This window comes from Gekko japonicus, unplaced genomic scaffold, assembly GCF_001447785.1.
Source record: "Gekko japonicus isolate JY-2015 unplaced genomic scaffold, Gekko_japonicus_V1.1 scaffold613, whole genome shotgun sequence".
Taxonomy (NCBI): Eukaryota; Metazoa; Chordata; class Lepidosauria; order Squamata; family Gekkonidae; genus Gekko; species Gekko japonicus.
Genome location: NW_015164683.1, coordinates 766,039 through 791,524, shown reverse-complemented (window position 1 = coordinate 791,524; position 25,486 = coordinate 766,039). Strand labels below are relative to the sequence as shown.

At 42.1% G+C, this 25,486-nt stretch overlaps 1 protein-coding gene across 1 annotated transcript in view; it reads left to right on the top strand.

Moving 5' to 3' along the window:
• The window catches only part of AVEN (apoptosis, caspase activation inhibitor), a gene marked incomplete at its 5' end in the record, with an annotated part of 153,251 nt that overhangs the window by 118,310 nt on the left and 9,455 nt on the right, over nucleotides 1-25,486 (top strand). Inside the window, 2 exons of the mRNA XM_015409323.1 lie at nucleotides 17,246-17,316; nucleotides 21,826-21,921. Coding sequence (XP_015264809.1) covers nucleotides 17,246-17,316; nucleotides 21,826-21,921 — 167 coding nt within the window. The remainder of the gene's footprint in view (nucleotides 1-17,245; nucleotides 17,317-21,825; nucleotides 21,922-25,486) is intronic.

Genomic DNA, 25,486 nt, shown 5'->3' with positions numbered 1-25,486 from the left:
ACAAATTCAATTGGATATAGATGGCTAATTTCAGAAGGCGTCACCTTCAAAATCATGGATAAAAAAGAAAAGATTGACTCTGTTCTGAAAGCGAGAGAATTTTTAAGAGTCCAGCTGGGAGGGCCAAAGGAGGAAGAAAAAGAAGAGGACAGCAAGTCCAGTGGCGAGCTGGACTCGGGTTCTTCCGGAGAGGACTCTCTGTCAGAGAAAGGGGCAGCAGCTCCTAAAAGTCCTTATAAGTTGCAGAAGGGACTGGACAAGAAGAAGTGAAGGCTGAAGGACTCTGAACTGTGCCTTTGAAAATTTTTGAATTGAGATGCTTTGGGGTATTTCCTTATATCAGTTAAATTTAAGATGTGGGAAAAGTTAACAGAATATGTGACTCAGTTTGTAATGAGATTAATATGATTAAAACTAGATGTGTATTCAAGCTGATCAGAGGATCTCCTCTCTTGGGTTTTTAGTCAGTAGTGGGTATCTTTTCTTTATCCCCTAAATGTAGTCCCCTCCCTTATTTCTGTTATAGTTTGTAGTTTTAATAAAAATGTAATAAAAAGTTCCCCATTGGGGAGCAAAAAAGAGAGAGAGAGAGAGAGAGAGAGAGAGAGAGAGAGAGAGAGAGAACAGCTCTGAAAGAATTTATGATTGACCCAAGGTCACACCAGCAGCTGCATGTGGAGGAGTGGGGAATCAAACCTGATTCTCCCAGATTAGAATCTGCACTCTGAACCACTACACCAAACTGGCTCTCAATTTTAGTTTCTAACCTTGATGAAGCTCATAAGAACATAAAAAGAGCCATGCTGGATCAGACTAAAGGCTCATCTAATCCAGCATTCTGTTCACACTGTTGTCAACCATTTTTATTGCTCTTTTCTGCACCTTTTCAAGCTCTACAATATCCTTTTTCAAGTGCGGTGACCAGAATTGTACACCATAGTCCAAGTGTGGTCTCACCATAGAATTGTATAAAGGCAGTATAGTAGCAGCAGTTTTATTATCTATTTCTGTTCTAATTATGGCTAGCGTGGAATTTCTTTTTTCATAGCAGCCACACACATTTTCATCGAGCTATCCATTGCCACCCCAAGGTCCATTTCTTGGTCTGTTGCTGCCAGCTCAGATCCCATCAGTGTATATGTGAAGTTGGGATTATTTGCCCCAATATGCATCACTTTGCACTTGCTCACATTGAATTTCATTTGCCATTTTAATGCCCATTCATCCAGTCTGAAGAGATCCTTTGGAGTTCTTTGCAATCCATTTTTGTCTTAACCACCCTAAATAACTTAGCCACCTCACTATTCACCTTTAACTCCAGGTCATTTATGAACAAGCAGAAAAGCACTGGTTCCAGTACAAATCCCTGAGGGGACCCTGCTGCTCATGTCCCTCCACTGCAAGAACTGACCATTCATTCCTACTCTCTGCTTCATGTTTTCAAGCCAATTTCCAATCCATAAGAGGAATGGTCCTCTTATCCCATGACTCTGGAGTTTGCTCAGGAATCTTTGGTGAGGGACTTTGTCAAAAGCCTTCTGGAAATCCAAATAAACAGTGTCTACTGGCTCATTCCTGTCTACATCTTTATTGACACTTTCAAAGAACTTTAAAAGGTTGGTGAGACAGGGCTTATCTTTGCAGAAATCATGTTGGTTTTTATTCAGCAGGGCATATCCTTCTATATGCTTGAAATCTTATCTTTAATAATGCTTTCCATCAGCATAAGGCTCCATGGTAAATAGTATTCTCCTGAGGAATATGGTAGCCAAATTAATGTTGTATCCACTGAACTCCCTCTAGAAAAACACATCCCTGGCTTTGTAGTTCAGTATGCTCATTGTCCTATTTCCAATAGCTTTTGGAATGTTTTACTCATAATATAGCAATTGGATACATAGCTGGGGTAACAAACCAATATACCTAAAATTTGAAAATAAATGGCTCATGATTGCTATCCTTGTAGCCAAATAAAAAAACAAACTGCAGGCTGAGACACTCCTGTTTCTGTCAGGGCAAACCAAAAGGAGTTTCTTTGCACACAGGAAACATTAGGAGGACATGATGAGTAATTGTTATATCTGAAGCTTTAATTCTAAGCTGTACTATTGTATTAATTGTTGGACTATTCTAATGCTATCATGTTATTTATGTGGTTTTAACTATTATTTATTGGATTTTGTATATTGGTGAGCCTCCCTGTGAATGCATGAAGGGTGGGATAAGACAACAGGAGATGAAGATTTACCCCTCCATTGCAAAGGAAACAGTACCAAATAGAAAGGTGTCTTTATTTCTTTTGTTTCTGTGTTTATGTGTTATTTTCTGCAGGGGTTGTGGACTAATTCAAATGGACTTCCCTTGGAGATGAATGGATCCTGTTGGTTTCCAGGTGGCTCTGGGGGATTTTGAAAGCATCCCTTGTAGAGGCCCCTGTAGCTTCCTGGAATGATGGGCTGGCAGGGGCCATAACAGGGATGCTCCTTGGCATCCTCTCCCATGTTCTGGTAGGCCCCCAGCACTGAGATTTGTCAGAGAGCTTAGGGATGTTAAGAATATTGGGAGACTACTACAGTGATGCTGGTGAAAGACGGAGCCCATTTGCAGGTTTTTTTCTCCACCACCATTGCATCAGCTGAATCTTGTCCAGCTCAATTGTTTAAAGTTCCTCGTGATAACACCTCAGTCCAACCCTGTCAGTTATGTGATTTGACCCTAGTTGTGAAGTTTTTGCAAGGCTCTTTCTGATAAAATCTCTTTTGTCCAACTTCAAGGCCAAGTTGAGAGCAAATCTGGTACCTAATGTGTCAGAAATATATACCAATGGATACTGACAGCATCCTTGGGGGTGTGAGAGGCCACCACTTGTGTACTTGATTCGAGCCCATCCTGGCTTCTAAAATCATGCCAGGAAATCGTACTGGAGCCATTGGTTAAAATTGTTAGCACCTCACTGACTGAGGGGATTCTATCATGACCATTGAAGGAGGCAGTTATTAGATCTTTGCTTAAACAACCATTGGCTAATAATAAGTTAGCCAATTATGGTTCTGTCTTCAATATACCTTTTTTCTGGAAGGTGACTTAGTGTGTGGTAGCCAAGCACATTCACAGTTCCTTGGGTGACACATCTGACCCAGCCTATTTCAATCTGATTTCAGGGCTGGGTTTGAACAGAGATTGCACTGGTGAATGATCTTTGTTTAAAGCTGGACAACCCTGTTGATAGTGTTAGATCTATCAGCAGCCTTTGATACAGTTGACCACTCCATTCTTATTCATCGATTGGAATATGGAGCTGGCATTAAGGGAGTAGCCCTTTGGTGGTTTTTTAGTCTGATTTGACACAAAGAGTTTCCACTAGAGGAGCAGAATCAGCTGGGTGGAACTTGTCCTGTGAAGTGCCCCAGGACGTTCTTCACTCACACTCTTAAATATCTATATGAGGCCTATGAATAAGATCACTCAGAGCTTTTAGGTTGGATATCATCAATATGTGGATGACACCCCATTCTGTATTTCATTATCCAAGTCTCCAAATGCATTCTTCTGGGCCAAAGTTTTTAGGCTGTCACCTACATGCTTCCCATTTAAGGTGGCCAATCAGACATCAACCAGAGCCTGGGTTTTTTCCCCCCATTGCCCATTGTGGAACAGGCTCCCTGAGGAAAGTGTCATTAGAAATGTTCAGGAGGCACTGCAGACCTTTTTTGGGTGAAGGGGAGTACCTGAATTCTCAATCTGTTGTTTTTCAGATTGCAATGTGTTAACTGTGATATGTTAGATGACTTGAGCCATGAGGAAAGGCAGGATTGTGTGTGTGTATTTACATGACAAAAAAGCTGATAAAATTTAATGTTGATGACTTTTTATGTTAATGTTTATAAAATGTCTTGTACATAAACTTATAAACCTTTGTGAGATTATGGATATTTCACTGGACAATCTAGAAGATTTACTAGTATTAATATTTTAAATCATTATCAAGTTTGTTAAATGTGTGTGAGTGTGTCCCCTCCCAGTTTGATGCTGCTGTAAGTCTAAGGTTTGCAGCTCAAGATGTCTAGCATAGCAGGGCAATGGAGCATAAATGTGAAACATCAGATCCCCAGCATCAAACTGCTCAGATATTTTAGGCCTACACCTCTGTTAATTATTCATAAAGGATTTATATATAGGACTTCAAGCCCTGCTGATACCATCAATATAAAAAGACTTCAGACATAACTGCATTCATTGAGAGACCAGCTCATAGACCATAGCTAACATTACTACATTTCCTTTCTGAAGTCACATCTGTGCCTTGAAAATAAATAGTGATGAGAACATAGGGATTATTTCCTTTGGTATAGTAGTATGCACCATCAAGCAGCACAAATAAAGCTTGGCTTGTCATGAACTTCAGCCTTATTAGCTCCCTCATGAGATAGTTCACTCTTCTTTTTCTAAACTGCTCATCTTCCTCATGTTATTGGCTGGTGTTTGATCATGCTGTTTCCACCCTTTGTTATATTTATGTTAAAATTGTATTACAGAATTCCAAGAGCCTATTGTTTAAAACCTGCAATTTTAATGCTGTTCTCTCCCCCCCCCCCCCCATTGAACGTATGCTGTATGGGGATCAGAGCAAAATAACTGAAAATTATATGGCTTGCGTTGCCCTCTGGCATGTGATTTAAATGCATATTTTTAGGCCTTGTTCTAAAAGGTGCCAGTAAAAAAGATATTGGTTGGCTGTGAGCTGCTAGTAAACCGACAAACAAGTATGTTAGATATGCAAGGATGGTAATGTATTCACTTTCACCATCTGTATATGAACGTTCACTCTTGAGGTACATGTGAGTTCCAAACTGCCTCTTCAAAGAGAATTAAGTGTTCATTTCAATAGTAATTTGTAATAAATCATACAACAATGTATTGACAGGAGAAGTGGGAAAGACAAGAATGTAACAACTTTTATCTTTGGTACTGTTTCCAAATGCAAGTATTGGATATATTATTTGTTGTATTTCCATGGTCTCTCAGTCAGATAAAAGGAAGTACTTCTTCACCCAAAGAGTGATTAACACTTGGAATTCACTGCCACAGGAAGTGGTGGCGGCTACAAGCATGGACGGCTTCAAAAGGGAATTAGATAAGCATATGGAGCAGAGGTCCATCAGTGGCTATTAGCCACAAGGTATAGATAGGGACTCTGGGGCAAGTGATGCTCTGTCATCTTGGTGCTTGGGGGGGGGTCAACAATGGGAGGGCTTCTAATGTCCTGGCCCCACTGGTGGACCTCCTGATGGCACTGGTATTTCTGGCCACTGTGGGATACAGAGTGTTGGACTGGATGGGCCTTTGGCCTGATCCAACATTGGCATCTCTTATGTTCTTATGTTCTTATTTGTTCTAGCCATTTTAAAGACAAGAAACAACTGGGTTGTGCTGCTCCCTCCTATAAGTAAAATTGTTGGTGGAGTGTATTTCTGCAGAGTGTATTTCTGCAACGATTTCCCTAATTTCTGAGGGAGTGAGATGTGGTAGGCAAGTAGCTTAGAGGTTCCTTGAGCCAACGGCATCTTGCTCTTACTATGCTATGCTTTGGATCAGCCTCCACAATGATCTGTCCTCGCACAACTGTACAAAGTTTTCCAGTAGCCACCAGTTCTCAGTTATTTTCAGATCTTTCTAAAAGAGTTTAGTCAGTGACCAAAAGAACAGTGGAGAACTTTTTACCTTTTGTGGATATGCTTCTAGCTTTCCATTCACATAAGATTTTACCCAATTCTCGCTCCTTATAGCAGCATATGCTTCTAGCTTTCCATTCACATAAGAGGGGGGATGATTGATTTTACCCAATTCTCGCTCCTTTGTGCTTCTTGGCATTTTGGCCGCAATGCACTGTTGACCCTCAACACTAGCTTTTTACAAGCTTTGAGGGCTGCTGGGAAAGAAGATGAGGAAAGGTCTACCTCCATCAGTGTCTTTCACTTGTGAGTCATAGGATCCAACCCAATATCTTTAGCAGATTTAACAATACCATGGCTATCCATGATGCACTTCCCAAACCACATATAATTCTTACCTATAGTTGCTTAGGTAGGCAGATAGAGAACACGTTGAAAAACAAACTTGAGAGATAAAAGTTCATGTCTGGTTTACAAGACAGTCACCAGTATATCTATTTCTGTTGAGGGAGTACATAAGCAGAATTATCTTCATACTGAAATTTCTGATTTATCCATAAACAATAAAAATTAACTAAAGTTATACTGAAAAACCAACTTGCCATCTGGATGATCAATTATGTCTTATGAATATTGCATGCCAGGTGGTTTGGGGAATTTTTTTCCAAAAGATGTTAATTTAGTACTGTATGGATAATAAACACATTTGTCACACATCTAAGAGCTATAACACAGTGATTTAATCAAAATTATATATGTAAATATTGTCTTTTTAGTGATACTAGTAAGCAGCAATGGAAAAGTCAGTGGTCTGTTTGATATTTATGCAACCTACAAGAGTGTAGCTTTTTTCATTTGGAGTGGGTTGTAAGGGACCATATCAGTCCATTCTTGGTACATCTACACTGGCTCCTGGTCTGTTTCTGGGCACAGTTCAAGATGCTGGTATTGACCTTTATATGGCTTGGGACCAGAATACTCTAAAGACTGCCTACTATCTTATGATCCTACCCAACCACTACAGACATCTTCTGAGCAATGCTCCTTCTAAGCTGTGGAGTCCTGTGAACAAAAATTCTACTTTGTGAGCTACTGGCATTAAAGTTGTGAGCGAGTGATTTGACCATAGCTAACATTACTACATTTCCTTTCTGAAGTCACATCTGTGCCTTGAAAATAAATAGTGATGAGAACATAGGGATTATTTCCTTTGGTATAGTAGTATGCACCATCAAGCAGCACATGCATAAATTAGTTTGTTCTGGAGCCATCCTTCCTGAGCTAAGACAAAAATGTGTGAACTGGAGGCTAAAAAACTGTGAGGTAGCTCACGCTAACTCAGCTTAGGGGGAACACTGCTTCTGAGGTGCTGCTTTAGGTGCCCCTGCCTTCTGAGATTAGGCAGCTGGTGACCCAGAAGAGGGTCTTCTCTGTCATGGCTCCAAAAGTCTCACACACAGGGAGACTCATCTGTCCCCATCTGTTATTGTCTTCTGCCAGTGGGGGGAAGATTTTTTGTTTTTTTGTTTGGTGTTGCCTCAGTGATTTCTTCTTTCTGCCCTATATTTTAATTGTCTTTTAAAATGTCTTTGTATAGATATTTCAGCTTTGATTTTAATTCTTTTAATTATGTGTTTTGTTTGGTTTGAATGGTTTTTAAGATGTGTTTTTATTATGTACAAGTGTGGCTATTAGAATAGATAAGTGGGAACACACCTCATTTCCACCTTTCCCTTGAGTCCTTCTTTCCCTTTCCTGAAAGACCCCATAGCCTCTTCCCTTTTCTGACTCCCCCCTCCCATCTTCAGCTTTCCTGCCTTCCCTTGCTCTGGCAGCCTTTATCCAGGAAAACTATGGCTGAGTTGCACAGTGCTGGCTGCCAGACCTGGTCCAGTTGTGCAGTTGTCTCCTGCTTCCCTCTCTCCTTCCCATGCCCCACTAACCTTCCTTTTACCTGCTTCCTGTATTCAGCAATATTTATTACTTATTTACTTCATTTACACCCTGTCTTTTGCACCATGGGGACCTATAGCAGCTCATTTGTTCTTCTGTCTTCCATTTTATCCTCACAGCAAGAACCATAAGGTAGTTTAGGTTGAGAGGGTAAGACAAGTACAAGGTCACCCAGCAAGCTTCCCTTGTAGAGCGCGGACTCAAATCATGGTTTCCTAGATTCTAGTGCAAAACTCTTACCATTGCACCACACTGGCTTTTGTGGGGTGGCTGCTGTTGAACATTAGTATGCAGCCAGTCCTGGGTGAGTCATGCAAGTTACATGGTATCAAATTGCCAGTGACGGTTGCCAGGCCTGGGATCTGATGTGTTCTCCCTCAAAGGCCAAATCAATCCTGAAAAGAGCCCTGGCCCCTCGCCCTGTTTTTTGCTGACAGAAACAAAGTTTGAAGACTAGCAATATTGTTGTGGTCTCCTAGCAACCCCTTCAACACCATTAAGACAGCATTAATTCATTAAAGCTACAGGTGCTGCGTCTAGTATTTGGGGAGTTTTAACCACCCAATGTTCTTGTTGTTTGTTTGTTTAAGAGTACAGATTTTTTTTCCTGCAAACCTGGGGCTTTTTCAGGTTTGTAGAAATATCTGTTTTAGCTGTTTATGTGGCTCCAATCTCTGGATTTAAGTAGCCACTTATCTGGCCATGTTGAAAATTAGATACATTGATATTTTTAATTTGTTAGTCTTTTTTTTTTTTTTTGCCCTAATGAGGGCAGAAAGGCAGAAGGGCATCAGTTTTGTAAAAAGATAAATTATTTTTTTCTCAGCCTTTCACTTTGTTCTCTGTACCATGAAATTGCACTTTCGTGAAGCTACTCATACCAGGTCCAAGAGTATATCTGCTCAGATCGGGTACTAGGGCTGAGTGACGAGAAGGAAGCAGTGAGGGAGGAGATGGGGGTTAAATGAATTTTTCTGTTCCCTTCTTCTCCCTTGTTTGTCACTCGGCTCACTGCTTTCTCCTTCTCAGCATGAAGAAGGATTGCATTGTGACCATAACATCTAGCTGTAGTAATGGTAACTGTTAACACCATTATTATTGGCACAAAAGTAACACTCCTTGAGCAGCCAGTAATAATAACCCATATCCCTTCTTTCAATCCCCCTATTTACTTAAAGATTGCTGCTGCTCTTAGTTCATATAGAACACCGCTGTATCCTGATCACTGTATAATATTAGATGCTATGTAACCTCAGAGGGTTTGCATCACCATCATTTGTTACCGTCTCTGCTCTGGTGTGTATTTCCATTTTATCTCCTGACAAGATGTATTTCAGTTTGCATTTCCATCTTGTGCTTCTCTTGGCAGAGTGAACTCTTGGAGTACTTACTTCTACAGCTTTCTTCTATTCCTCTAGCAATGGTTAAACATTCTAATTGTTTCTATCATGTCAGTTCCTAGCATCAGTTTTTTTTTTTATTATGCCTTGCTGTGTTATTTTTATTTCCAACAGTGTTTATCTTAGGGTATATTTTTATTGCTAGCCTTCATAATGATGCTTATATTTATATGAAATATATAATCTTGACACAATATGGCAGTGTTCAAGCAGAATGCCAAATCCCTCTCAGTTTGTGTGGAGTCAGTTAATGACTTCCACAAATAATGGTTTGCCATAAACCAGGGGTATCAGACCTATTGCCTGTGGCCTGGAAGCAGCCCGCCCAGGGCTTTAATCCGGCCTGTGGCTCTTTTCTCCACCCCTCCTCTCCCTTGCCTGTCCTAAGGTGTCTTTACCCTTCTGAGGGAGATCAGGGCTGCAGAATTTCCCAGTTGGTTGGGCCTTATCTTCACCTGTTTCTCCTCCAGCAGGAAGCTCCTCTGGGCTAAAGCTAAAAAAAAAACGGTTGCAAAGAAAATGCAGAATGGATTCCTTTAAGTTCTCTGGGCCCTAATAAACTACTCTGGGACTGGAATGACATCCCCCAGAGTGGAATGACGGTCCCTGGGAATAGCAGCTGCATCCTGGGAATGGAATTCTGCTTTGGGGCTGTCATTCCAATCCCAGAGCAGTCTATCTGGGCCCAGAAAGAACATAAGAATGTAAGAAGAACATAAGAGAAGTCAATGTTGGATCAGGCCAATAGCCCATCCAGTCCAACACTCTGTCACACAGTGGCCAAAATTACCATGTGCCATCAGGAGATCGACCACTGGGGCCAGGACACTAGGAACCCTCCCACTGTTGCCCCCCCAAGCACCGAGAATACAGAGCATCACTTGCCCGAGACTGAAACCTTAATGGAAAATCCATTCTGCATTTTCTTTGCAACTTTTTTTGAGCTGCAATGTATTTCAATGGAGTGGAACTCAAGTAGTTTCAGTTTGTTTCTGTGCCAGCTGAAGTTGTCACTTTGCAAATAAATGGCTGATGTTTTGAGCCAGCTTGTCTCTGCTGAATGGACCTGAGAAGGGTCCCTGAGTGAGTACTCTAACCTGGGAATCCACAGCCAAAGGGGGACATTACAGTGGAAAGCCACTGCCACTCTGAGTAGACCAGGGCGGGGGGAGCTTGCAGTGCCCAACCACACTTAAAATAAATAAATGAGGACATAGCATTCCAGACAAGGCAACTTTATTTGTATAGGTCACAGTTATATGTGCATACATGCAATGAGACCCTTTCAACTAGTGGCCATAGACCAAGTCTTTAATGTTAACTTTGATTCCTGTTTGTTGTGTGTCATGTTTTTAAGGGCTTCTGGGAGAAATCTGGAATCTTAGATTATCCCCAGGGCAGGATGAACAGTATAAAAAAAACCTTCAGAAGCCATTGCAAGTGAGGAGAAGGGGGACATCCTCTGCCCTCAAATTTTTATGTGCATTTGTTTGCTTTTAATAGTTTTTAAGACAGGTTTTTATTATTTATGTTCTTAATTTGTTAGCCACCTTAGGGGCCCTGATGAGGGCAGAAAGGTGGCATATAAATATTGTAAATAAATAAATAGGACACTATGATTTGCACTAAGTTAGGATTTTCTGGTTGACTCCATTTGCACGAGGGTGAGGGCACAAGAGTAATAGGTATAGATTCCATTCATGCAGCAGCAAGCCATGATTCAGCATGAGTTTGAACCAAGGTAGTGTTAGACTGAAATGTGTATGCATGTTTGTATGTTTAGAAACAACTTGGAATATTGGACTAGGAGGCCAGGGTTTAAATTTCTGATCAGCCATGACACTTAGCAGGTGATTTAGGGTCAGTCACACATGCTCTGCCAAGTATGCCTCATAGAGTGGTTGGGAGGACAAAATGGAGTAACTCCCATGTGTGCTGCCCAGATCTTTTAGAAGGAAGGTTGGGATACAAATGTTTATTGTTTTATTTATTATTAGTCACCTCTGGAATGAAACATAGTTAGCATCTCTTTTCTGTTTTCTTTTTTAATATTATCTTTGCATTTTGAGAAGTGATTACATTGACTTGGAGAGAGTAACAGAAAATGTTTTGTTTACAAACATTTAGTTCAAGTGCATTTAAGCCTCATTTTTTTCAATTCCACTTTCTTTTTATTGGAATTATGATCTGCCATATGAAAGCATTCACAGGCATTGTCCAATGGTTTATTAGTATGCATGGTGTAAAAGGAAATTATTTTCAGGCTAAGAGAATTTTTTAAAAGATAATTGGTTAGACCAACATTCTTATTAACCTAATTTGCATTCAGTTTGATTCTGTGAATTAGTGTTGTTTCTTCTGTATTAGAGAATCTTACTCTGTGATTTTAAGTGCCATCCTCAAACTGCTCCATTGGGCAAATTCCTACTGATTTCACTAGTAGCCAGTGTTCCCTCTAAGCTGAGTTAGTGTGAGCTAGCTCACAGTTTTCTAGCCTCCGGCTCACCCATTTTTGTCTCGGCTCAGGAATGATGGGACTCCAGAGCAAACGAATTTATGCAGTAGCCAAATCACTCGCTGACAACTTTAATGCCAGTCGCTCACAAAGTAAAATTTTTGCTCACAAGGCTCCACAGCTTAGAGGGAACATTGCTAGTAGCACTGTGTGTTAAGCAGCATGAGGACTGTAATCTTTATATATTTGAAAAAGACAGTTTATCATTAAGTCTGGTTTCATTTATGGTTTAATTCAGTTCATTTCAATCTGATTGTGCCTGACTGCTTCAAGGAACAAATTTTCAGTAGTTTGTTGGAATGGATATCAGACCTTTTTTTGTGTTCAGTGACTGTTTCTGAAGTAGAGAAGCTGTCAGATGTTAAATATAATATTTGTAGATACAAAGAGAATCAGTCAACTCATTTCCCCAGCTTAACTAGTCCTCTGAAGAGAAGAGGTACAATGCAAGTGTTATCAGATAGAAATCCCTCTGTTACATCTTCAGAAAACTAATAGCAGCTCAGATGATCAACCAGTTGTTATCAGCATTTGGAATTGCAGTAGTTGATTTAATTTGCCATATTTAACTAATACACTTTGAGCTAAGGTCTCTGTGATAAATTTATATTGCTGTGTCAAACAAGGTGCTATTGGGAAGCACTCCAGAATATTATTAATGAGCTTGGTATTTGTGAGTAATAGCTCTGTGTTTGTCATTGGATGTTATATTGGCCAGTATGTGGAAACTTTTTTCATGGGGTCAGGAGTACATCACCTATGCTGGTTCAGAGTCAGTGAGCCTCTTTCCCTGCTCACTCCAGGCCAAAGGTACAGTGATACACCCTAAACATTATCAAGGGAGAAATTTTGCATAATCCAATAGCACTAGGGATGGGCACGAATCGGGAAAACGGAGGTTCATCCTAGTTCGTGGTTTGTGGGGTCTCATGAACCATGATCCTTCATGAACCTTCACAAACCTTCCTGTTTAACAAACCAGTTCATGGTTTGTGAGGTTTGTGGTGTGCTACACCCTCCTGTGGGCTAGACATGCCAAACTCACAGCGAGTCTCCAGCTGACTCTCCTCTACTTGCCCTCCAAGTTTGGTGAGGATTGGATTTAGGGAGTTACCCCCCCCCAAAAAAAAAAAACAGTTGCTTACAAACAACAAACTGGGTGATGTTTGTGACTAAATTAGGCTCGTGACGAGGTTCATGCCCATCCCAAGTCAGCACCCATTGGGGCTTGGTAGGGAGGAAGGATCCTACACTACTAATCGGAAAAATAAATAAAAACTGAAATCAAGCTGCATATTATCTCAGATTGTGCTGACATATGCTGAGTCCATACTTTGCAAATATGCAGTTCATGCACTGAATATAAGATTGCCAGCCAAACACTGCCAACTGATGGGAGAGTCTGAGGAGTGAGGACAGCATAATCAGTGTCACTCTTAACTGTTTTACTGCAGAGCTTTGGGTGAATCCTAGAGTGCTGCCCTGATATGCTGACATCACTTCTGGGTTCTCACTGAAAGGGAAATTACAGTGTCAGTGTGACACTGATTGCTCCCCATTTTTTCCCTGTTGTCCCACTGAGCAGCAGTGGAGGCCGGGTGATGGTGGTGCCAAGCAGGAGACAATAAATCTGAGGTAATATGCAGCTTGGCACCCCCAAGTCTGAATGAGTTAATAAAATAATACTGAAGTTGAACATAAACTGAGTAAGCAAAATTACAGCAGTAGCCAGAAAAACACCTAGCTCTAAACCAAACCCAACACACAGCAAAAGAAGGATTCTGGTCCAAGCAGAAAGGAGTTGCTCCTCATGCAAGAAACAAAAGCACAAGCGAAAGCAGCAGCAGCCCAGTCAGCCTAGTCCAGATTTTACCCTGCCCAGGCACTAGCAAAATAGATTAGTGTCCACTGTGAAGGCCTCTGTTGCCCTTCTGAGTCCCCAATTGGTCAACAAATTCCATAAGAATCCATTGACCAGGGCCTTTCCTTTCCTCCCCTGGGGTGGTGCCTCCTCTATTGTTTCTTCATGAGTACACATTACATCTGCCCATAGAAAATTTGAGTCCAGTAGCACTTAAAATTTTCAAGAGTATAAGGTTTTGTGAGTCAAAGCCATCCTTTCCCATGTCCCTTAACTTTTTTTTAACTTCAGTTGGTGGTAATAAAGGAGGTAGGCAGGAGTGTGCTGTGGGCAGCTGAGTCTACTGGGCTGGATCCAAATTCCCCCCTTCATACTGTTTCTGGGGGAACCTCATCTCCCAAGAGCAGCATTTGGGGGTATTTGGGGTTGCTGTGGAAAGGGGGAGGTGACAGTTCCCCAGGAGTAGTACAAAGGAGAAGTTGTGCACAGAAATTCTAGACCCATTGTATCTTTCAGTCTTCTGTGGAATATTAAAGTCTCGCTGGTGGTGACCATGAAATTTAACTTTCATTCAGATGGATTTCTTTCCTGTTTGTTGCACACTTAGATGGATATTTTATTTTTACTGTTTTAACAGTTTTAATTATATGTATTTTTTCCACCACCCTGAGCCCTGTCTTTATGGAGGAGGGCAGTTTAAAATCCATTTTAATAAACAAATAAACATATGTTTAATTACCTTTTATTTTTGTTGGTTTAAAGACATTACTTTTAAAAAAATTAAGGATGTGGTTTGGCATTATAATTTCACACAGAATCCTGTCTACTTTTCTTCAAGTCATTTTGCAGTTTCTGGATTATATGTTTATTTTTAAAAATGTGTGTTCTTTTCCACAGTAAAACCCTTAAAAGAGCTTACAATGAAATCAAAATTTATAGTTGCAAATATTCTATAAAATAGAAGGGCTGGCTGAAAAACATCAGTAATCAGGCAGCTGATTTTAAAAGCAAATGACCAGTGGTGCTGTAGAAACTAAAATTGAAGATCAACAGACCACTTTCATTCTGCCTATCTTATATACTTTTGAGTTTTGCACAGAATTGACAGAGATCATACCTCGTGCATGCTGTTCCTCTTCACTCTGCTGTTCAGAGTTTTGCTTCCTCTATGGATATATATACTCACTAGGAATTCAGGTCATGTGTCTAATGAAGTGGATTCTAAATAAAGACAGCATATCCTGCAATAGCTCAGTTAGTGTGTTTTACTTTAAAAAGTAGCTAAAAACAAAATAGATAATCTTCATTGCTCTTTTGAAGGTTCAAAAGATATGTATCCAAGCATGATGGAGGGGGGGGGCATTCCAAAGTTTTGGTGCCACTACCACAGATGGTTTTTATGTCATATTATTTTGTTATAATTATTATTTATTTTTGATGTAATTTATTTATTATCTATTTTATTTATATATCTTTGCTCCCATACCAAACTAGCCCTGTGGTATACCTTGGAGTTGTGAAAGATGAAACAGGAGCTGAGATGGCTTAAGCGAGTGTGGCGGTGGACTTGTGACGAAGCTGCAAAGACATCTTATAGGACATTTATGAAACCCTATGAGATGACAGTGAAGGAGACAAAGAAGGAATTCTGTTGCATCCACTAGCTCTTGCCCAGCTCAACAGTTCAGAATAATTAGATCATTCAAGGGGTGAAAAGATAATAATTTGGCTATTAGCAATCTTGTCGCACCGCCAGGACCTGCCAGCCACTAGTGATAGTACAGTATGAGAACTGGAGGCTTCTTAGCTGTCTTCACATCCAGTAATGGACCACTTCAGCTGACTCTCCCAGGATGAGGTTGACAGGATTCTGGGGGCTGTGAAGCCCATCACCTGCCTCCTGGACCCATGCCCATCATGGCTCGTGAAAGCCAGTGGTGATAGGATATGGGCACCCCTGGCAGATATTATCAACTTGTCCCTGAGTTCAGGGACCTTCCCAGGGTCTTTAAAGGAGGCTGTACTGAGACTACTCTTAAAGAAACAATCCCTGGATCCCACTGATCCAGTCAGGGGGACCACATGTCTTCTGGATCCGTGCCCATCATGACTCATAAAAGTCAGCAGTGATAGGATATGCCCCCCCCCAGTAGATATTATCAACTTGTCCCTGAGTTCAGGGACCTTCCCAGGGGCTTTAAAGGAGGCTGTGGTGAGACCACTGTTAAAGAAACCATCCCTGAATCCCACTGATACAGCCAACTACAGCCCAGTTTCAAATTTTTCATTCCTTGGTAAGGTAGTTGAAAGAGTGGTAGCTGAACAGCTTCAGGCTTTCCTGAATGACTCTTTGATCCTGGATCCATTCCAGTCTGGCTTCCTTCCCGGCTATGGGATGGAGACACTGTTGGTCGCCCTAACAGATGACAGCCGGAGGCACCTGGATCAAGGCGGAACAGTGCTGCTGTTATTACTTGATCTGACAGCAGTGTTCAGTTAGGTCGATCATGATCTTATGACCCACCGCCTCGCTGATGTGGGGATATGTGGGACGGCCTTATAGTGGCTTGTCTCTTTTCTCCACGGTTGGGGACAAAGGATGGTGCTTGGGGAAATAGTCTCATCCCTTGGTATGCAGCATCCTACAAGGGGCGATTCCTTTCTCCATATTATTTAACATCTATATGCGCCCTCTCGCCCAGTTGGTCTGGAGCTTTGGACTGGGCTGCCATCAGTATGCTGATGACACCCAGCTATATCTGTTAATGGATGGCCTACTGGACTCCACCTCAGATATTCTGGCTGGGGCTTTGGAGGCTGTGGCTGGGTGATTAAAATGGAACCAGCTGAAATTAAATCCATTGAAGACGGAGATTTCATGCCTAGGCTGGGAGGGGGGCGAGAGTGAGGATCCAACTCCTGGCTCTTGTTGGGGTGCTGTTGGTACCCGTGCCAACAGAGTCTGGTTGATATGTTGGATGCCTCATTATCTATGGAGGCTCAAGTCACAAATGTTGCCAGATCAACATTTTTCCATCTTCGCCAGATCAGGCAACTGGCTTCCTATCTCTCTCCCCCTGACCTAGCCACAGTGACCCATGCAATGGTCACCTCCAGGCTGGACTACTGTAGCACACTCCACACAGGACTATGCTCTACACAGAGCCTTTTTGGCTTTGGCTTGGTGGAACACTCTTCATGCTGAGATCTAGGCCCTGCAAGACTTAATGCAGTTCTGCAAGGCCTGCAGAACAGAGATGTTCCACCAGGCCGATGGCTGAGGTGGTGTAGATTTATTTATCTTGGCTTCCCCCTCTCTGCATTGCTTGCTCTGCTTATTATGGACAATCTATTTGTCCTTTGTCTGCCCCATCCACACTAATTGTCATCCATCCGCACACATGTGGGGAACTTATACGGGAGCAGTTGGATATAGAATAACTGGTTGAAACCACCAGTTGTTATAATTGTTATTTATTGATGTTTTACAGTTGTCTAAGGCTTGTTTTGTAGTTTTAGAAATTAGATCATGTATTTATTATCTGCTGTAACCCACCCTGAGCCTGCTTGTAGCTTAGGGCAGGCTAGAAGCCCAATGAAATGAATTTAAAAATAATTTTAGTTTTAAGTTACATTAAAATTAATTAAATGTTGTAAGATTATTTTAGGGTAGGTGTGTGGGTCTTTAATTTTTAATCAGTACACTTTTAACAAATACATCAAACTCTTCAGATAGGATGCTGGAGCCACATTCTAATTGCCATACTGAACCCTGTCCACATTTCTACAACTCATTTTACAGCATATGTGCTATATATGTATGTTTTTACATTTGTTATTATAGGTGATTCCTTTACACAGTTCAGATTTGCAGAAGAAAAGGAGTGGATCACAGAAAACCTTTGCCCTAAACAGGTAATGGTAAATTATTATTATATGCAAGAGGCTGAACTGTACTTACCATAGAATCACAGAATTGGAAGGGACCATACAGGCCATCTAGTCCAACCCCCTGCTCAATGCAGGATCAGCCTAGAGCATCCCTGACAAGTGTTTGTCCAGCCACTGCTTAAAGACTGCCAGTGAGAGGGAGCTCACCACCTCCCGAGGCAGCTGATTCCACTGTTGTATAACTTTACTGTAAAAAAGTTTTTCCTAATATCCAGCTAGTACCTTCCAGCCTGGTTAAGTGCACGGACTCTAATCTGGGAGAACCGGGTTTGATTCCCCACCCCTCCACTTGCACCTGGCTGGATGACCTTGGGCAAGCCATAACTCTGACACAGCTGTCCTGGAAAAAGAGCAGTTTCTGTCAAGAGTTCTCGCAGCCCCACCTACCTCACAGGGAGTCTGTTGTGGGGAGGGGAAGGGAAAGGAGTTTGTAAGCCACGCTGAGACACCTTTGGCTAGTGAAGGGCAGGGTATAAATCCAATCTCTTCTCTTCTTCTTCTTCTTCTTTAATTTAAACCCATTACTGTGAATCCTATCTTCTGCTGCCAACAGGAACAGCTTCCTGCTCTCCTCTAAGTGACAGCCCTATAAATACTTAAAGAGAGCAATCATGTCCCCCCTCAACCTCCTCTTCTCCAGACTGAATATTCCCAAGTCCTTCAGCCTTTCCTCATAGGGCTTAGTCTCCAGGCCCCTGATCATCCTCGTCACTCTACTCTGTACCTGCTCCATTCTGTCCACATCCTTTTTGAAGTCAGGCCTCCAAGTAAAATAGAAAATGCAAATTCTTTTGTTCCTAAGGTGCATGGTACCTGAGCTCCCTGAGGGATGCTCTTCAGATCCAATGGACGGTGGGCCTGCTGTATACATTTCCTCCCCTATCACTAATCCCCAGGTTCCTCTACAAGGTGAGGCAAGAGCACACATCAGCCATCTAAATAGTTTCATTTTTGCCAAGGCAAATATGGTTCCCAACACTCCGAGTGCAGACCCCCAACAGGTACTTCCTCCTTCCCAAGGAGCACAGCCTCCTTCTACAGGGACCATTCCTGCACCCAAATATTAATCAACCACCAATTCCCTGAACCCATGAAACACTTTCTGCTCCATGCCAGAAAGCTGTTCATCTGGAATTCTTATTTTGTCAAATGTAGATGCTTCTGTATGTGGGCCAAGGATTAGCAATTAGACCTGGTCATATGTTCCATTGAAAGCATCCTCTAATATCTCCCGGTCCTAGTCCAGGGGTGACTCTCATCCACCTATTTAAGGGTCTACTTTGACTCCACAGCATGCTTTCATATCTCCATCAAAAGGAGATCCCTTTCACACAGAGGGAATCCAAACTATTCTATTTCCTTCTGGAGTATATATAAATTACCTGCCTGCCATTTTCTTCTCACCTTGACACAGAGAGTACTCCATCTTTCTGTGTTATACCCCTGAGGATGCCAGTCACAGTTACTGGCGAAATGTCAGGCTCTACAATGCCAAGACCACGGCCACACAACCCGGAAAATCTACAGCAACTAATATTCTTTAAGGGGTTACTAAATCAATTTTCCCAGACCGACCTTCAGTTCCTCAGTGGAGCTTGTTGCTTGTTTTCAAAACTCATGGGCAAACCTTTTGAACCCATGGCCACCTGCTCTTTCTGTCTCCTCACCATGAAAATAGTGGTTCTGATTGCCATCACATCAGCTAGAAGGTTTGTTGGCCTTAAAGGTGCCATTGGACTCTAAATTTGTTGTACTACGTCAGACCAACATGGCTGACCAACTGGATCTATCAGCCAGAAGGGTCAGTGAATTCCAGGTGCTGTGACATGACTCGCCTTATCTGAAAGTCTTTGATACTCAAGTAATCTTTTGAACTTTGCTCCAGTTTCTCCCCAAAATAATTGTGTTATAAATTAGCACAAGCTGACTGCCTACTGCAGCATCATGCTCACTCTGCTCAAGCCCAGTCCGTCTTGGCTGCTTTTCACAGAGTCTATCTGCAAGGCTGCAACATGATCATCCTCATTCACCTTTGCAAAGCACTGCTCCATGGACATTAATGTCATGAGAGATGCAGTGGTGGGAAAAGTGGTCCTGCAGTCTGCATTCAGTGGAGAGCTCAAACCTGCCTTCCTAGGACTGGTAAGTCAGCTCGCTAGTCTCCCATGAACAACCACTACAGTTGAGTGCAGCCCCATTATCTAGGCACTCAGGAAGGGATGACACATGTAGAGCTCATTGTAGTTGTCTAGCTTAGATGGCATGAATGACAGTTTACGATCTTTCCTTCCATGTGGAAGTAACAACAGGACCTTCCAGTTATAGCAATATTCAGCTACATTCCAATCAATACATTGTCAGGAATCAGCAACTATTTTGGATGTCTCATCCTCACCAAGTAATTGGGTAGATGGACCTCATTATTTGATGACAGCATTCTAAATGCATGTTTACTTGTGGTCTAACAAAAGCCGATGACAAAAGAGTTTTGAGTTATAACAATAAGAAATATTTAATGGATTCTTTGGCCATTCTCTGCTTCATTATGCCATGCAACAAGAGTGATGCTGTGTACTAACCTGGAGGAAAATAGTAGGAAAATCAGACCCTTTCAGACTGTGTAACCCATTGTGTTGTGTCTGTGAATGTGAATTGAATGTGAATATGACATTCCAGCTCAGAGGGAGAAGGGGAAGGAATGAAGATAAATAAGTACACTAGAAAGAAGAGTGCAGCCAAGATGGAAAAGCTCCAGTTTTCTTCCGCTGTTGCTCAAGCTAGTGTCTCAGTCACTTCCTAACCCCTAGGTATTCAGAGAATCAGAGGCATTTTATCCCTTAGAATGTAGGATAAGATGGTTAGGACAAATCATGTTTACTTACCCACGTGGCCTCCCGTTCCAGGAGCCAATATGTTTTGCAGCACAATTGCTACCCATGCCAGTTGACAAATCCCCTGAGCTGCCAGAATATTTTTTGGATCTAAGGATTCTACACTGTCCTTAGTTTAAAACCCCATATTGATTTGTCCAGAACAATAGAACCACATTAAACTCCTTCATTTCCAAGTGCAGAATATGTAATGCTATGTGTGTTAATTGAGAGAGACCTGTGGTTGCTATGGAAATCCTGCGCAGCTCTGCACAGTACAAACTTCGTCATAGACATTATATTCCTCAGGAGCAACAGCCCAAGGAACTCCAACTCCACCACAGACACCAAATTAACCAGCATCGGTTGGCAACCCTTCTTGGGGGAAGCTGATTAGGAAGGATCAGAGCTCACTAGTATCTGAATTCCCTTCTCCTTACCTCGCCTGTCTGATTTCTGCTGCTATACCTCCCTGTGTCCACTCTATTGATATTAAAATTAATGCTGTCCTCAATTGAGTTTTCTAATGCTAAATTTTACACACACACACACAATTTTCTGATTGCCACCTTCTAGTTGTTTCCCTGCTTTAGATAGCACGCTTGGTATCTTTCTCTTTAATGGCTCCTACTTCATGGAACAGTCTCCCTAGGGAAGTACAGAGGATATAATCTTAAGATGTTTTTAAGAGGCACTGTAAGGCCATTTTATTTGTGAGGGCTTTTAATGGGGTTTAAACTTCAATCATTTTCTTGAGGAGTGAGCTTAATGAGATTTAACTGTATTTTGGGAGAAGTGGGGTGTAATTCTTGTAATAAATAAGATGCAAGGATGCTGTTTTTATTGCAACCCTGTATCTGATGCAATGTATAGCTGTGGCATTTTCTGGGTTTTCATCAAATCTGTGTTTAAGTCTGTGCATGTCTAAGACATTTTGAAACTTCATCCACATTTTAAATCAAATTATTACTATTTTGTGGTTATCTCACACTTGCATATCAGTCAAATACCTTTTGTCACAGACTTTTGACATGTCATTTGATGAGTAGACGATATAATCTATTCATTTGAAAAGCTGATTTCTCATATTAAAATATAATTACAGTGAGATGAATAGCCTTACATTATATTTCTACTTGAGCATATTTCAGACTTCAAGTTAGTACAGATGGCAAAGACGAAGTATAAAGCTATGCAGACTTTGAGCTCTATGAAGACCCTGCTGTAATTGCTTTGTTAGAGGAAATACAAATCTGGGCCCTGCCCTAAAGCTTATGCCTCTATGCATCTGCCCATTTTCTGTGGTGGCTTTCTAATTCTTGAATTGTTTCTGATAATCCCATGGTTCCTAGTTCTTGTATTTGTTGCAAAGATAGACCTCACCTGGTCTGGGTTCTTCCACATTTTTAGAGCTTTGCTTATCCTCCAATTTGGAATTCTTGCCTCATGGGCTTCCCACTTCACTTTAGTGAGGGAGGAGATCGTATGTGGTTCTGCCGCCTTCATGGTAGTGAATAGGGAAATTTGGGGGTAAGCAAGGTATTTTTGAAACAAATTTTCATACTGATTTGACCTAATTTATTGTGTGTTCATTTTATTTCAGTTGCCTGGGTTCTATGCTGACTGCGAGTCTTTGGCCCAAGCATTGGAAGAGCTGTCTCTGCATCTCAAACTAAATGTGGCTGCTGATCTGGTGCAGGTAATTCCTACCCTGCTCATAAGTACCATGAAATTTACATTGGCCTGTGTTGCCATATACACATGCTGCATTGGGTCTAACAGGGAGGAGGCCTGTGAAATGGAAGTCTTAAGTGTCAGCACTTCTTATGCTTCGCTGCGTCCTTTAAACAAAGTGTTTTCCGCATGCCGGGTGCATCTCGGTCAAAGCTAGCATCCCCAAAGAGTTGCTTGTTCTAATTTGGTTGTTTCCCCCACCGTTCCTGTTTCTTAGGAACAGAGCACTGAAAACAGAGAACAGTGTCAAAATGAAATGTGTGTTGGGTTCTGTTCCTCTATTTTAACTTTTGCTGACCTATATAGGATTCCGTGTATCCATACTGTACAGTGGCTCCTGGTTCAGCACTGGAGCTGCCAGTCAGGCATATCTCAAATTGTTCTTTAGGCCCCGAGTTCAGAATATTAGGCAGAAACATGACAACAAAGTGTTTCTTCAAATGTAAAAGAAAATATTCAGGTAGAGGGAAGAGAGCTAGGAGTTAAGGATGGCTGTCATCTAAGATTACAGTTCATCAAAAGCTAGAAAAATCAATCTGAACTGGAAAGGGAAGGCTGGATAACTTCTGAGAGCCATTTGGCTGCCTTGTGGGAACACCAAAAGTGATTCAGACACTGACACTGCTCACTTTTTTCTTTGTGCAGCTCAAAGGCATTTCTGTGAATGTAGTAGGGAAATTTGTATTTGTTTTGCATGTGAAATGCTTTTTTACTAGCGAAATGCCAAGGCTGGGTATCATTCCTTTTCCTACTGTTAATTGAGCAGAGGCATTGGCTGGCTTTCTTAAATGCCTTTAGGGACATTCAGTTCTGTTACAAAGTAAAAGATTCTCATGCAGCATATGATTAGGAGCAGCACGTCACTGAAATCCAGACAGACAGATTTAACTCCCTTTTTTCTTTTGCATCTGAATCGAGCAGTGTGCTGGCCTCAGTTGTTGTATTGTGATAGTGTCTTGGTAATCAATGAGCAAAGGTCTACATTGTTTAGCAGGGAGGGCTGCCGATATTCATGGGCTATCCAAGGGCACTTCAATGCTAAAAAGAGAGCAAAGAGCTACTTGCTTCCGGTGTCCTTCCTTTTGGAAAATGAGAGATTGCCCGTGAGGCCCCTATGACATCACACTGAAACAGTGTAGTGTCATTCTCATCATACTAATGGTGCTGAAGGACATATGAGAAAGGCTGTACCCTGCGGCAGCATTCCTCCTACTGGGAAATGGGAGATTGCCCCAGAAGCCCATGTCATCGGAGGGCTCTCTGGGCAATCTTCCATTTCTCAGAAGTCATGTTGGATCAGGCCAATGGCCCATCCAGTTTAACACTCTGTGTCACACAGTGGCCAAACCCCAGGTGCCATAAGGGGGTCCACCAGTGACACCAGAACTCCAGAAGCTCTCCCACTCTTGCTCCTCAGACACCAAGAATACAGAGCATCACTGCCCCAAACACAGTGTTCTCTCTTTATGTTGAAGCTAATATCCATTTGTGGACCTCTGCTCCATATGTTTATCCAATCCCCTCTTGAAGTAGTCTGTGTTTGTAGCTGCCACCAGCTTCCTGCAGCAGTGAATTCCACATGTTAATTACTTTGTGCAGCTCAAAGGAAGTTCTTCGATCTGTTCTAAGTCTACTGTTCATTACTTTCATTGAGTGCCCACGAGTTTACCATGACTCCCAAGATCTCTCTCCTGGTCAGTTATCACCACTTTGGAACCCTTCAATGTATATTTATAGTTAGGATATTTGGCTCTGATGTGCATTACTTTGCACTTGCCCACTCTGAACCTCATTTGCCATATTGATACCCACTTGTCCAGCCTTGACAGATACTTGTGGAGTGCCTCACAGTCCTTCCCGGTTCTCATCGCTCTGAACTAGAGTCAGCCTTAGTTACTTCATTGCTTACTCTCAATTCCAAATTGTTAATAAACAAGTTAAAAAGCACCAGACCTAGACCACTTCTTACCACCTTCCACTGTGAAAACTGCCCATTTATACTCACTGTTTCCTGTAATTAATCAGTTTTTAATCCACAAGGGGATTTATCCTCTGATCCCATGACTGCTGAGTTTACGTAGGAGGCTTTGATGAGGAACTATATCAAAAGCTTTCTGGAAGTCTAGGTAAACAACATCTACTGGGTCACCCATGTCCACATGTTTGTTCACCCCCTCTAAGAACTCTAAAAGATTAGTGAGACAAAATCTTCCCTTACAGAATCCATGCTGATTCAGCCTCAATACCTTTTCTTCATCAATGTGCCTACTAATTCTATCTTTAATAATGAATTCCACCAACTTACCTGATATCGATGTTCGACTGACTGGCCTCTAATTTCCCAGATCTCTTCCCTGGGTTTTTTTGTCCTTCACTATTCACGGACTAATGGGCGGGGGGTGGCAGTGCTTATCCAGGAGTCTTTCTCCTTCAGGGCACTCCCCACTCCAAAAATCGCTGGCATTGAATGTGTTGGGTTTGTGTGGAAAGCCGAGGAGAGTTTGGCTATCTGGCTGATGTACCGACTGCCGAAAGCACCAACAGATACCCTGCCAGGGAGGCCATTTCAGGCTGGGCATTGAAACACCCCAGACTACTAGTCTTGGGGGATTTTAATGTCCATGCTGATGGTGCAGCTTCCTCTCAGGCTGGGGACATAGTGTCATCCATGGTGTCACTGTTAATCTCCCAATTTGTATTGGTTCCTAAACACTAAGTGGATCATATGTTGTATCTTATTTTTGGCAAGGAGTTAAATATGGATCTGGTAACAGCTGATGCTGTTCTATGGTCAGACCACTTTTCCCTGATGCCCCGGCTGAGTATCCCAACCCCACCCTGTTTAGGTGGCAAGCAGATTTATGCTCACCTGCAGAGACTACTTGATCCTAATGAATTCCAGAATGCTCTGCAGGATCTAATGCCCCCTGGTGGTTCATTGGATGAGCTGATGGAGGATTGGCACAGCCGACTCTCTGAAGCCATTGACAAAATCACCCTCCGGCACCCTCTCCGGGCCCATGGTATAATCCAGAGCTACGGAGGATGGGAAAAGAGCTGAGATAGCTAGAGCAAGGGTGGCAGTGGGCTCGTGATGATCCCACGAGAACATCTGGCTGATGTACCTATGAGATGGCAGTGAAGGCGGCTAAGAAACTCTTGCCCTGCTCAATTATTTAGAACAATTCGGTCTTTAACTACCTTGCCTCAAGGCAAGCATAATGATAGGGAATTGGCTATAGGCTGTGAGGCATTTGTAAACTGTTTCACAGACAAAATCTCAGTGCTCGGTCAGGACCTCCTGGCCACATTTGAAGAAGAAGAAGAGTTGGATTAATACCCCACCCTTCACTCAGGGTCTCAGAGCAGCTTACAATCTCCTGCCCTTCCCTTCCTTTCCCCACAGCAAACACCAAGTGAGGTAGGTGGGGCTAAGAGAGATCTGAGAGAACTGCTCTTGAGAGAATAGCTCTGAGAGAATTGTGACTGACCCAAGGTCACCCAGCTGGGTGCACATAGAGGAGTGGAGA